Here is a 12,770-nt window from a genome sequence, read left to right on the forward strand (position 1 = left end):
CCATACAGTTCTTATGAAATCTTGAATCTAGAATATAATCTATAAATTTTTACATTAATATTGAACAGAGCTTCACAATTAGCATTCTTCTTCTTTCTTAAAAATTCCAATGTATAGTTTCAACTTAGGGCAGCAATACTAAAATATAAAGAAAAAAAAATTTCTTATATATCACATTACATATAAGAATTTGACTTATCGTATATATCAAAATAAATATTGCATGGTTTTGTTTTGCAAAGATGATTAGGTTAAAAGGTCTTCCTTCACTTTTACTTTTTCTCACATAGGGAAACCTGGAGAAGATGTGCCGCACTCTAGAGGACCAGTTGAGTGAGCTGAAATCCAAGGAAGAAGAGCAGCAGCGGCTGATCAATGACCTGACCGCCCAGAGAGGACGACTGCAGACTGAATCTGGTAATCCCCCCTTTCTTCTACAGCACCTAAGAGTGGAGATGATGTGGTTAAGAACAAATGATTTGGTGATGTGAGAGCCTAATAAAAGCAATTGAGAGCATTTGTGATTCACTGGTGGACTCAGCCTCTTGACCTACGTGAAAGGTCATTTTGGGATGACGCTGGAGATAAATGCTTTAATAGGACCTGGTCAAGCTCTGTTCTAGGAAGGTCTTGAATATATGGCCACATGGAAGGGATGGTTGGGATTAGGGGTCACTCCTGCAGGGATCCAGGGCTTCTGTTACAGACCAAGCTCCTTTTTATCTATACCAGAGTGAAGCAAATTCCTGAATAGGCCAATGGACAACTCAGTCTCACTGGACATTCTAGCTCCCTTCTTTGATAGTTATCACTAGGTTTTGTACAATATTATACAGCCCAGGAAGAATTACTAGCTAGGGAGAGAACAAAAGGAATTTTAGTTATATTTATTCATGCAGATTAATGTATGTTTCATCACACCCATTGCTGTTGAGTCAATTCTGACTCACAGCAATATTGAGCCTAAAGATATCAATAGAGAACTCAATCATCTGAGCACTCAATTTGGGGGGATAAGAGTTAAAAATTATTTCTTATATGGACTTGCAGAATTTTTTCTTCACTTTAAAAAATGGTGCCTTTCATCTGGGGTCTTAAAAGCTGCAAGCAGCCACCTAAGATGTATCAACTGGTCCCAACCTACCTGGGGAAAAGAAGAATGAAGAACACCAAAGGGATAAGGAAAATATGAGCCCAAGAGACAGAAAGGGCCACATAAATCAGAGACTCCAGCTGCCTGAAACCAGAAGAACTAGATGGTGCCTGGCTACCACCAATGACTGCCCTGACAGGGAACAGAAGAGAGCACCTGAGGGGGCAGGAGAAAAGTGGGGTGTGGAACTCAAATTCTAGTAAAAAGACCAGACTTGATGGTCTGACTGAGCCTGGAGGGACCCCAGAAGACATGGCCCCCAGACTTTCTGTTAGCCCAAAACTAAAACCATTCCTGAAGCCAACTCTTCAGACAAAGATTGGACTGAACTATAAGACATAAAATGATACTGGTGAGGAGTGAGCTTCTTGGCTCAAGTAGACACACGAGACTATGTGGGCAGCTCCTGTCTGGAGGCGAGATGAGAAGGCAGCGGGGGACAGCAGCTGGTTGAATGGACACAGGAAATGCAGGGTGGAGAGGAAGAGTGTGCTGTCACTTTGTAGGGAGAGCAGCTAGGGTCACATAATGATGTGTGTACAAGTGTTTGTATGAGAAGCTGGCTTGAATTGTAAACTTTCACTTAAAGCACACACAAAAAAAATGGTGCCCTTTTTGTGTGTGTCCTTCAGGTGAATTTTCACGACAGCTTGATGAAAAAGAAGCTCTGGTATCTCAGTTAACAAGAGGCAAACTAGCATTCACACAACAGATCGAGGAATTAAAGAGGCAACTTGAAGAGGAGATAAAGGTAGCTACTATTACAAGGCTCATTGTTTCCCCTATGACCTAACCCTAAAGGGAGTACATTACACCAAGCTTTAAAGAGGATTGAAATGTAAGAATTGAATATTTAAATATCCAGTAAAATGAAGGGGTAACTACCTCTACAGGCCAAGAGCGCCCTGGCCCACGCCCTGCAGTCCTCCCGCCATGACTGTGACCTGCTCCGGGAACAATATGAAGAGGAACAGGAGTCCAAGGCTGAGCTGCAGAGGGCACTGTCCAAGGCCAACACTGAGGTCGCCCAGTGGAGGACCAAATATGAGACAGACGCCATCCAACGCACAGAGGAGCTGGAGGAGGCCAAGTATGTACACAAACATAAGAGACTGTGCAGAAAATTGAATCAGAAAGATACAACCCTTGCAGGCTCAGTGAATTAGTTCATAAATGCCCCTTAGCCTCTATTTGCCAGGCACTATCACACACTGAGGAACCATGGTGGGGCAGTGGTTAAGCACTTGGCTGCTAATTGAAAGGTTGGTGATTTGAACCCACCAGCCACTCCAGGGGAGAAAGATAAGGCCGTCTGCTTCCATAAAGATTACAGTCTTGGAAACCCTGTGGGGCAGTTCTCTGTTCTATAAGGTTGCTATGAGTTGGAATCATCTCCACGGCAATGGGTTTTGGATTATCACCCACTGAGAATAAGACATGAATAAAGCAAGCATGGTTCCTGCCCTATAAGCCTAAAATCCAGTTAAGTAAACAAAGAATAACAAGTAATTACACAGATAATTAAAGGTCTTATTGCTGTTTGTCCAACACACCAAGTTTATTGCTGGCTCAGCATTTTGTACTTGCCCTCTGCCTGGAATACTCCTCCCCCAGATCTCTTTCTAGCTCATTCTCTGACTTCTTTAAGATCTTGACTCAAATGTTACCTTCTCAGGAGGCTTTCTCTGAGTATCTAGAGTAGCTGCCCACCGCTCCCCCCATATAATTTGTTTTCATTGCACTTGTATTTGCAATATGCTATGCATGCATTTGTTTATTAGCTTAGTGCTTTTCTCTCTCCCTTGTTGGTAGGGTTCTTTATTTGTCCTGTTCACTGCTAGGGACCCAGTGTCTAGTACATAGAAGAAGCTCATCAATGTTTGTTGCATGAATGTGTGAACAGTATTAATATGAAGTTTCCAACACTTTTGACTGTAGTAATGGTTCCCAATTCCTATTTTGGTTTACTTCTCTCTAAAAATATAATTTTCAAGGAAGAAGCTGGCCCAGCGTCTGCAGGATGCTGAGGAGCACGTAGAAGCCGTGAACGCCAAATGTGCTTCCCTTGAAAAGACGAAGCAGAGGCTCCAGAATGAAGTGGAGGACCTCATGCTTGATGTGGAAAGAACAAATGCCGCCTGTGCGGCCCTGGACAAAAAGCAAAGAAACTTTGACAAGGTAACTTGTGCCAAAGCCCCTGCTCTATCCATTTTCCTCTGGTCTTTACTGCAGCTAACTGCTCCGGGTTTTTCAGGTCCTGGCAGAATGGAAGCAGAAGTATGAGGAAACACATGCTGAGCTGGAGGCCTCCCAGAAAGAGGCCCGATCCCTTGGCACTGAGCTGTTCAAGATGAAGAATGCCTATGAGGAGTCCTTGGATCAGCTTGAAACTCTGAAGCGAGAGAATAAAAACTTGCAGCGTGAGTCCTTTTCACTTTCAATAATATTCATTACTAGGAGGAACCTTCCCTTAATGGCATTTGGCTGACCAAATATCTACCTGTCTTTTACCCAAAACAATAGAGGAGATTTCTGACCTCACGGAGCAGATTGCAGAAGGAGGGAAACGTATCCACGAACTGGAGAAAATAAAGAAGCAGGTGGAACAGGAAAAGTCGGAAATTCAGGCTGCTTTAGAGGAAGCAGAGGTACAGGTCAAATTGTGCATTAAAAACACACATTCAGCAAAGAATTAGGCCCATCTGCATAGACTGAATGAAAAGATACAAAGCAGAAAATTCTTGAAAGGAGGTATACAGAAAAACTTCAGAATGTTTCCATTCCCCTGCTAATGTCACCCCTTATTCTCACTAAGGCTTCCCTTGAACACGAAGAGGGAAAGATCCTGCGCATCCAGCTTGAGTTGAACCAAGTCAAGTCTGAAATCGATAGGAAAATTGCAGAAAAAGACGAGGAAATTGACCAGCTGAAGAGAAACCACATTCGAGTGGTGGAGACAATGCAGAGTGCACTGGATGCCGAGATCAGGAGCAGGAATGATGCCATCAGGATCAAGAAGAAGATGGAGGGAGACCTCAATGAGATGGAAATCCAGTTGAACCATGCTAACCGCATGGCTGCTGAGGCCCTGAAGAACTACAGGAACACCCAAAGCATCCTCAAGGTAATGGGCTCCAGAGACAGTCCCAGAACAACTGGAGTGAGTGCGGCTCTGAGAACAGGATGTCTCAATGACTGTTCATTCCACAGGATACCCAGCTCCACCTGGATGATGCTCTCCGGGGCCAGGAGGACTTGAAGGAGCAGCTGGCCATGGTTGAGCGCAGAGCCAACCTGCTTCAGGCCGAGATCGAGGAGCTGCGGGCCACTCTGGAACAGACAGAGAGGAGCAGGAAAATCGCAGAACAGGAGCTCCTTGATGCTAGTGAGCGTGTCCAGCTCCTGCACACCCAGGTGGGATTCAGCACAAAGAATTTACCTACACTAAATGCTATGTGTCCCAGAAAATATCAGCTTGAATTTTTTTTAATATGGCAGCCAAATTTTATACTTTTATCAAATTTTCACTGTATTACTGAGATATTTTTCACTTTTCTTGTAAATAATTATTTATTCACTTTCTAAAACATTCTGAGGCAGTCCCATATAGTATTGTGTTAATATCTTTATTGGCTCTTGTTCTCAATATGGGCATTTTTATTGTGGAGAAATGGAACGTTAAGAACATGTGTTATAATTTTATTCCTGTGAGTGGTAAATGCCAGTTATACAATTATAAAACATTGTTGGCTATTTATAAACTATACACTTGAATATTTTAATATTTTTATAACATTTCTATTTTATTTCATTGTCACACAACAAAATTCTTTAATATTGAAGGGTATTTTGACATGTAAATTTTTATCTAAATTTTTTTCAAAGAAATGTCTTCTAATAAGTATTTTGATGGCAAGATAAAAATATATATAACTTATTTTTAAACAGAACACCAGCCTAATCAACACCAAGAAGAAGCTAGAGACAGACATTTCCCAGATTCAAGGAGAAATGGAGGACATTATCCAGGAAGCCCGCAATGCAGAAGAGAAGGCCAAGAAGGCCATCACTGATGTGAGCAGCAAAAGCATTTCTCCCTTCATTCAGCAGTGAGATTTCCTGGCATCTATAGCTTTCTTGATTTCCTTGGCTTATTTGCTAATTAGGCAGCCATGATGGCAGAGGAGCTGAAGAAGGAGCAGGACACCAGTGCCCACCTGGAGCGGATGAAGAAGAACCTGGAGCAGACAGTGAAGGACCTGCAGAACCGGTTGGATGAGGCCGAGCAGCTGGCCCTGAAGGGAGGCAAGAAGCAGATCCAGAAACTGGAGGCCAGGGTGGGTCTCCTAATATCTGCCTATTTCCATCTGCTCCCAACGCCTTATTAGATGAAAGTTCTTATAAGCCTATTTATTTGTAGGTGCGTGAGCTTGAAGGAGAGGTTGAGAGTGAGCAAAAGCGCAATGTCGAGGCTGTCAAGGGTCTTCGCAAACATGAGAGAAGAGTGAAGGAACTCACTTACCAGGTATGGCAATTGCTTTTATGAGCTAAACACTCTTCCGTATACATGCGAAGTACTCACATGCAATGGTGCACCTGTCACTTGTTTTTAAAGTAAAGCCCTACTCTTTTATAACCTTTCAGACAGAAGAAGATCGAAAAAATATTCTCAGGCTTCAGGACTTGGTAGATAAACTTCAAGCAAAAGTTAAATCTTACAAGAGACAAGCTGAGGAGGCTGTAAGTATCCTTAAGGTGGACGGGAAGAGAGAAGTCCTCAGGTCAAGAAAAGCTTATAAAAAAAATAATTAGGTTTACTACCCCTTGTTGTAAACAAGCTGTTTGCTTTACAGGAAACTGTATACATTCTTAAAAAACACTTGTACATTTTTGTGATTATCATTTGTATATTAATAGTTTGATTTAAAAGTAAATTTTTAATCCAAAAAAAAAAAAACCCTCAAAAAATTAAAAAGCCAAAATAATACAGTTCACATTCTCTAGATATAGTGTAAAAAAATTGGGATGTGATGAGAAAATATAAACAAAAATTCCAGGGTACTTAAATGTTAAAAAAAAAAAAACTTTCCTAAATAATTCATGGGTTAAATTGGAAATAAAAAAACATACTTATAAAATAATAATTATTTATAAATGAATTACAAAGATGATAGTACTTACACAGATCTATAGGATATAGTCAAAGCTGTCTTTGAAGGCCAATTCATTGCTTTAAATGCTTTCATTATAAATAAAAAATAAATGAAAAACCTGACAGTCCAATCAAGAAGTTACAAATAATAATGATTTTTTTTAAAAATCACTGGAAGGAGGAAGTATCGTTAAGGACAAAGGTAGAAATTGATGTGTTAGGGGATACTATTTTCTACTTTGGTGATTTCAATAATATCTGATATTTTGTAATTTAATAGAATCTAAATTCTAATTTGATAGTAGACAAGCAGAAGATTAAGTTCTTTGTGGAGAAATTAATAAAATAAATACACTTATAAATAGCTTAATCAAAAGAAAAGAGAGAGAAAATGCAAACCCACAACATTAGGAATGAGGAACGGGTAAACCATATGTACAGACGATTGTTTAAAAAATATAATTCTGTCAATAAAGTTAAAATCTTGAAGAAATGGATGATTTTTCTAGGAGAATGTAAATTACCCCGTTGGCTAAATAAGGTTATTTCTGAATTACTTCTGTAAATGGACCCAGATCCAGATAGGTCTTTCAAAATTTCGAGGAACAGATAATCCCCAAGCTATGTAAGCTGTTCAGAGCATGAGAAAAAAGATACAGAGCTTTCCAGTTCATTTTAAGAAGCTAGCAGAACCCTCATCCCAAAACCTCTCCAGGAGAGAACAGGGAAGAAAAAAATTAAAAACCAAGCAAACAAAAACTAAAGGCAGTTTTACTCATAAGCGTTGTTATAAACCAAAAGAAAAAACCAAACCCATTGCCATTGAGTTGATTCAGACTCATAGTGACCCTACAGGACAGAGTAGAACCACCCCACAGGGTTTCCTAGGAGCAGCTGGTAGGTTCAAACCGCTGGTCTTTTGGTTAACAGTGGTAGCTCTTAACCACTGCGCCACTAGGGCTTCAGTGTTGTTAGAGCAAAGATAAATTGCTGAAGAGTTGAAACTCTTGCTTGATTGGAGGAATTGTCCATCAGTGATTAAATAGGCTCAATTCCTACAATGTAAGGACTAGTGGATATTAGGCAATCTATCAGTAGAACCATTACATCCAAAGCAGGAGAAAAAAATACAATTTAAGAATGTGCTAAAACTATATCTGATTAAATTCAACACTTATTTCAATATAAAGCAACTATTAATAATTCATCCTTAATATGATACACATTTAATTCAAATGAATAGTCATCATCTTAGCAAACATTAACAGCTATGATTTAAATATTCTTGCCTTCTCTGATCTTGTATTTTTTTCTTGCGCCGCTCTGACAAACCAAAAAAAAAAAAAACAAAACCAAAGCTGCTGCTGACGAGTCAATTCTGACTCATAGCGACGTCATAGCGACCCTTTAGGACAGAGTAAAACTGCCCCATAGGGTTTCCAAGGAGCAGCTGGTGGATTTGAACTGCCAACCTTTTGCTTAGCAGCCGAGCTCTTAACCACTGTGCCACCAGGGCTCCTCTACTTGTGATACATATCCTTTAATATGTTTGGTTGCAAAAATACGTATGCAATTATTTCTGAGACATCAGACCCAAATCAATCATGAAGTTAATTTCAATAATAAGAAAAATCTAGGAGGCGATAAGATAATGATGTTTTTCGTTGAGTGTTTTAAGACCTCGGTAGATGCCAAGTCCTTTTTTCCCCTTACACCTACAGAGTCTAGAAAGATGCACAGTGTGGGTTCCTTACAATTGTATTTTCATTCTCAGGAGGAACAATCCAACACAAATCTATCTAAATTCCGCAAGCTCCAACATGAGCTGGAGGAGGCCGAGGAGCGCGCTGACATTGCCGAGTCCCAGGTCAACAAGCTGCGGGTGAAGAGCCGGGAGGTTCACACAAAAATCATAAGTGAAGAGTGATTGAGTCCTGATGCTATAGAATGACTGAAGAGAGGCACAGAATGTGAAATCTTTGGTCCTTTCTCTCTGTAATTATTGTCTATTTTACGCTATTACAAAGAAAATAAAGAGTATAGGGCACTTTGCAAATGATATCCCTAGACTGGTCTTGTCTTTTCTCTCTCTCCTGAAGTGATAGCAAAGTGTGGATAATCAGAAGGCTACCAAACAACAACGTTCAACCTGCCACTAAAAAGTATTTATGTTTTCACTTTTAAGTCTATAGTAACACTTTTATAAAAGTATTACTTATAAGGGAAGCCTGTTCTGATGGACAGAAATCTGGAAGTCATTTTTATTTATTTTTCACCTTTGCTCAATATCTGAGTATAGGAAAATCTCAGAAAGTTCCTGTTTCCCTTAACATGAACCTAATTTTCCAGGTCTATGCAAAGGTTGGCACTAGCTCTGTTCTAAGTGATTCAGACCAAGCTATTCATTTATTCTCCTTGCTTAATAATTGTTATCAAGAATATAAGCCCAGATTATTCTTATTAGCCCATGAAGGTTTGTATCATTGATGCCAATATCCTGAATGTTCATATAGTATGGGTTTGACATGAAAGAGTGAGATATGGCCCCTCTCCCAGTGAAGGCTATAGGGTGGTCATAAAGTCAGGAGACATAGTGAATATTACTCTCTTACATTATAACATAATATCAGTAAGCTATTTATTAGCCTGTATCTCCAGACTTCATGGCCACCTGTCTACTCATGTAAAGAGCCTAAATAAACAACTAAAAGCATCAATAAACCATGACTCTCAAAGTAGATTACTCTAACTCATATTCAACACATTTAATGATGAGAATGAGCTTGGTGCAAAAAACAGATATGGTAACAATCTGGACTACTCACAGAAGTTTTCTGGCAGGATAAAGATTTTTAAACTGGATTCAGTTGAGACGTGTAGCCAAACATGTAACATTTCCGGAGGGCAAAAAGGAAAAGCTAAATAGCAACTTCCCACCAGAACAGAATGCAAGAGTATCTTGGTTTAATGGCACCACGTGAGAAAGACTGAATCAGATGTGTGCAAGCAGTTGAACAGGTAAACCGGCTTCACAGTGTAGCCCTGGACTTCTGTTAGGAAGCCTGTGGAATCACTGCTCTCACCGCGTTGGCACCTCATTCGCGTTGTTCCCCATCACCTGTCAATGGGCGTTAGTGCCTCATACTTGGCAGTAGTAGCCAAAAACAAAGTCTTGCTTTCTAGTTATGGAAAAAATTATCCAAATCAGGTCAAAAGGCTACCTTAAAATTCCCACCGAATCCTCAGTAGCATTAAAATGTTCTCTCTTCCTGAAACTCGTTGCCCACCTTCTGCAGATGCAAAATAAAGAAACAGAAGTGTGAGAAAGTAAAACGAAGTACCTGTGGTACCGAAGTGGGTCAGCGGCTGTCTAGGGAAGCCTCTAAGGTGCACATCCCCTGTCAGACCCTTCCTACGGCCTTAGTCTACTCCAGCTGGAAAAGGGTGGCCAGCAGGTGTGCTGGACTCCAAGTCAGGTGACCAGGGTCTAGACAGCTGTGTGATTTGTGCGCGGTCTCTTCTGCTTGTTGGATCTCAGTCACTTTATTAGTAAAATGAAGACTTTGGAATAGACTACCCCTTAGAATAATAAAATCTTGTGACCATTACAACCATTATCCCCAGATATCTGCTTTCATAAGGCAACCTGTTCCATAAAGCCAATCCAAAATCAAGTACAATAATACAGTCATGAGTACAAAACCAAGTATATTAAGTAAATTTGGTCCCGGTCCTAAGCAGACCATGTAGACATAAAGAGATGAAAGGCTGCAGAGACAATAAATAAACATTTTGTAAAATGGAAAATTAGAATAAAAATAATGTTCAGACCTTATTTGCCAGCAAAATGTGAAATATTTACCATGGGGAGTTGATGGAGGCTAAGTCCTAAAAAAAAAGAAACACCCTGTTTTCTAATATTTTCCTAGGTTGAGTTTCATAGAGGAGACAGGATTTCATAGGCAACTTGCACAAAGAACCTAAGAGAAGCAGGAAATCTCAGCTCGGCAAGGCAATGCAATTTTGGAGCAAGTCTGAAATGGGACTGGATGATTTAACAATGAATTAGAGGAGACCGACTGGAGGTAACAAAAGAAACTGTCAATCTTTGGCTGCCCTCGCAAAGCAATTTTTAAAATTAAATTTCCCAGCATCCTCGAGAAAGAACAATAAACTGCAAAAAGATAATTTTTTTTTTAAATAAATATAACACTCTGGAGAAGAGCAGAAACTTTCCTCCCAAGGATAATAAGCTCTGCAATTGTGCCGGGCAGCTGAAAAGACTTCACGCAGGCAACTGGGTGAAACAGAAGAGCAGAAGGCAACAGAGTTCAGGGATTCCAGAACATGGCTATCTTTGAAAGAACACCTTACATTATTCCAAAGGTAGATCCCTTTCAGGCTGCCAACAACTCAAATTATTTATAGGAGATTGATTCATATACTTAACCCAATGTCAGAGGAAATCTAATTATATCCAAACATCTTTAATATGAGGAGAATTGTGTTTGGAGACCTTCATTGCCAAAAACATGTTTTGCCAAATAGGTTCTAAGAAAGAGGAGGAGGGAGGCTGCGTGTTTTCCATATTTGATCCTATAAAAGTACCCTTGGAATGAGTGTGACTTGTCTTTCCTCATAAAGTTTCTAGGTAAGTGTGTGTGAGGACAGGGCTCTGTCGGCAGGGCAGTGAGGGATGGGGAACAGAAAGCAATGTCTGGCTGCCCGAGTGCATGCCACCCATCCTGACTCCTGCCGTCCCTGGCAGCCCTTCCAGGGGAGCACCAACCTACTCTGCAGGAATTTTAATTAGATGTTTTCGTGTGTCCAGTCATCTCCAGATTTACATTTGAGAACAATGCTATGATTGGGAATGGCTAGAATTTAATCAGAAGAAATGTGCTCTTTTTCTTTACAGTTCTGACCCACTTCAAGGTTGCATCTTTAAGGTAAGATTTTTTTTTTCTCATCCCCATCAGGGTGCAAGAAATCTTCTGCAGTGGTCTGGAGAGTGGTCGTTGGGGGAGGGGGCGGGGAATTAAAAATACACACATAAAAGCACTTCAATTTAAATGGCTGAGCACGCTTTTCTCGAAAAACCCTGAAGCGGATTTTGGAACTGGTTCTCATTAACTCATACCCTTTGCAATGCGTGAAAATGCTTTCTTAGAAACGTTTGGAGTTTTATACACAACTTCTTCGGTTTCCAGCTTTGTAGTTGGCTTTTTAAAAATGACTTAATGATGGTATGCGATGCAACGGTTCAGGATGTTACCATCCACTCATAAAGAAAATGTAAATCACTACAGCTTTTACTCAGCACTCTATAACATAAAATGGGTACCTAGAATAGACTGAGTCCTTGCCTTGAAAAAGTTACCTAGATCTGCATCTAATTTCACAACCTGCACATTAGAAGTTAAAAAAAAAAAAATGATGGTATGAAAAATGATTGCGAGTATTTTCAGCAATTCAAAGCATCTTGGGTTATCTGAGTCGCTGCAGTTTGAGTAGAAAAATGTGAAATGGTTTATCCAGTGCTTTGAGCTTTCCTGGAAAAAGTATCTCATCATTATAAAATTGATTACATATAATGGTTATCGAGAGAATTAACAAATGAATGAATGAAGGCAGCTAGAGGTGTGTGTCTAAAAGAAACGTTTTGTGAATATTAGTAACAGAGCAGGAAAACACAGGTAATAACACTTTATAATAAATCTTTGAGAAATACTGACGATGTGAAGAAGCTGGGTTTGTCAAAACGATGTTGCGGGAACAAGACAAACTGATATACGATGAAATATTTTTTAACAAAACGAAGCAAAACAAAGCTCCTCACATTTCTGCCTTCTTTTTTATCAGGCAGTCGTTATAAATCTCAAGTGATATAATCAAAAGATTTTCACTGTGGACAAAATAATTCCTATAATTTTAGCAACATCTTTCTTTTGGTCTTTTAATTCTCCATCTTCCACATGTGTTTGAAGAGATGTGAAGAATGCCATAAAAGACACTTAAAACACTTCCTGCCCACAAGGAGTTTATAATCCAATTGGGAAGATAAGAATCTATACATGACTGGGCTGGAGAACACCTTGCCATTCTCGTAGCTTTCTGTTCTGTCTAAGCCAGTGATAGGCAGCATACAAAGACCAATAAGCAAAACAGATGAAACAGTGAAAGCTGCTAAACTATCACAGTCGGTGAGCGAGAAACAACAGTCTCTTTCCAAATCCGTGATTAAGTATCCGTCAGCACACAACACAGGAGACTGACATTTCATCTACAGTGGAGCCAGGGAGGTGGTTATACCTAATGCAATGTTACGTGCCCAAGGCAGTGACTAAAGAATATATATATATATATATATATACACACAATTTTAAATATCAATCCAGTAGTTCAACTTCTGAATTTATATCATCTCTTCCCTCCCTCTGCCAGGCAGGGTCCCTGACTGGGCTG

The 12,770-nt window shown here is 39.9% G+C and overlaps 1 protein-coding gene across 1 annotated transcript in view; it reads left to right on the top strand.

Annotated features, from left to right (window-relative positions):
• Positions 1–8,347, top strand: part of LOC126063256 (myosin-2) — a 28,712-nt gene extending 20,365 nt beyond the window's left edge. The window contains exons 28-40 of the mRNA XM_049861503.1: positions 291–417; positions 1,786–1,904; positions 2,047–2,243; positions 3,148–3,331; positions 3,408–3,573; positions 3,677–3,801; positions 3,969–4,277; positions 4,364–4,567; positions 5,102–5,227; positions 5,320–5,490; positions 5,574–5,678; positions 5,798–5,893; positions 8,080–8,347. Coding sequence (XP_049717460.1) covers positions 291–417; positions 1,786–1,904; positions 2,047–2,243; positions 3,148–3,331; positions 3,408–3,573; positions 3,677–3,801; positions 3,969–4,277; positions 4,364–4,567; positions 5,102–5,227; positions 5,320–5,490; positions 5,574–5,678; positions 5,798–5,893; positions 8,080–8,232 — 2,082 coding nt within the window. The 3' untranslated portion in view covers positions 8,233–8,347. The remainder of the gene's footprint in view (positions 1–290; positions 418–1,785; positions 1,905–2,046; positions 2,244–3,147; positions 3,332–3,407; positions 3,574–3,676; positions 3,802–3,968; positions 4,278–4,363; positions 4,568–5,101; positions 5,228–5,319; positions 5,491–5,573; positions 5,679–5,797; positions 5,894–8,079) is intronic.
• The last annotated feature ends 4,423 nt before the right edge of the window (positions 8,348–12,770 follow it).

Source organism: Elephas maximus, chromosome 19 (genome assembly GCF_024166365.1).
Source record: "Elephas maximus indicus isolate mEleMax1 chromosome 19, mEleMax1 primary haplotype, whole genome shotgun sequence".
Taxonomy (NCBI): Eukaryota; Metazoa; Chordata; class Mammalia; order Proboscidea; family Elephantidae; genus Elephas; species Elephas maximus.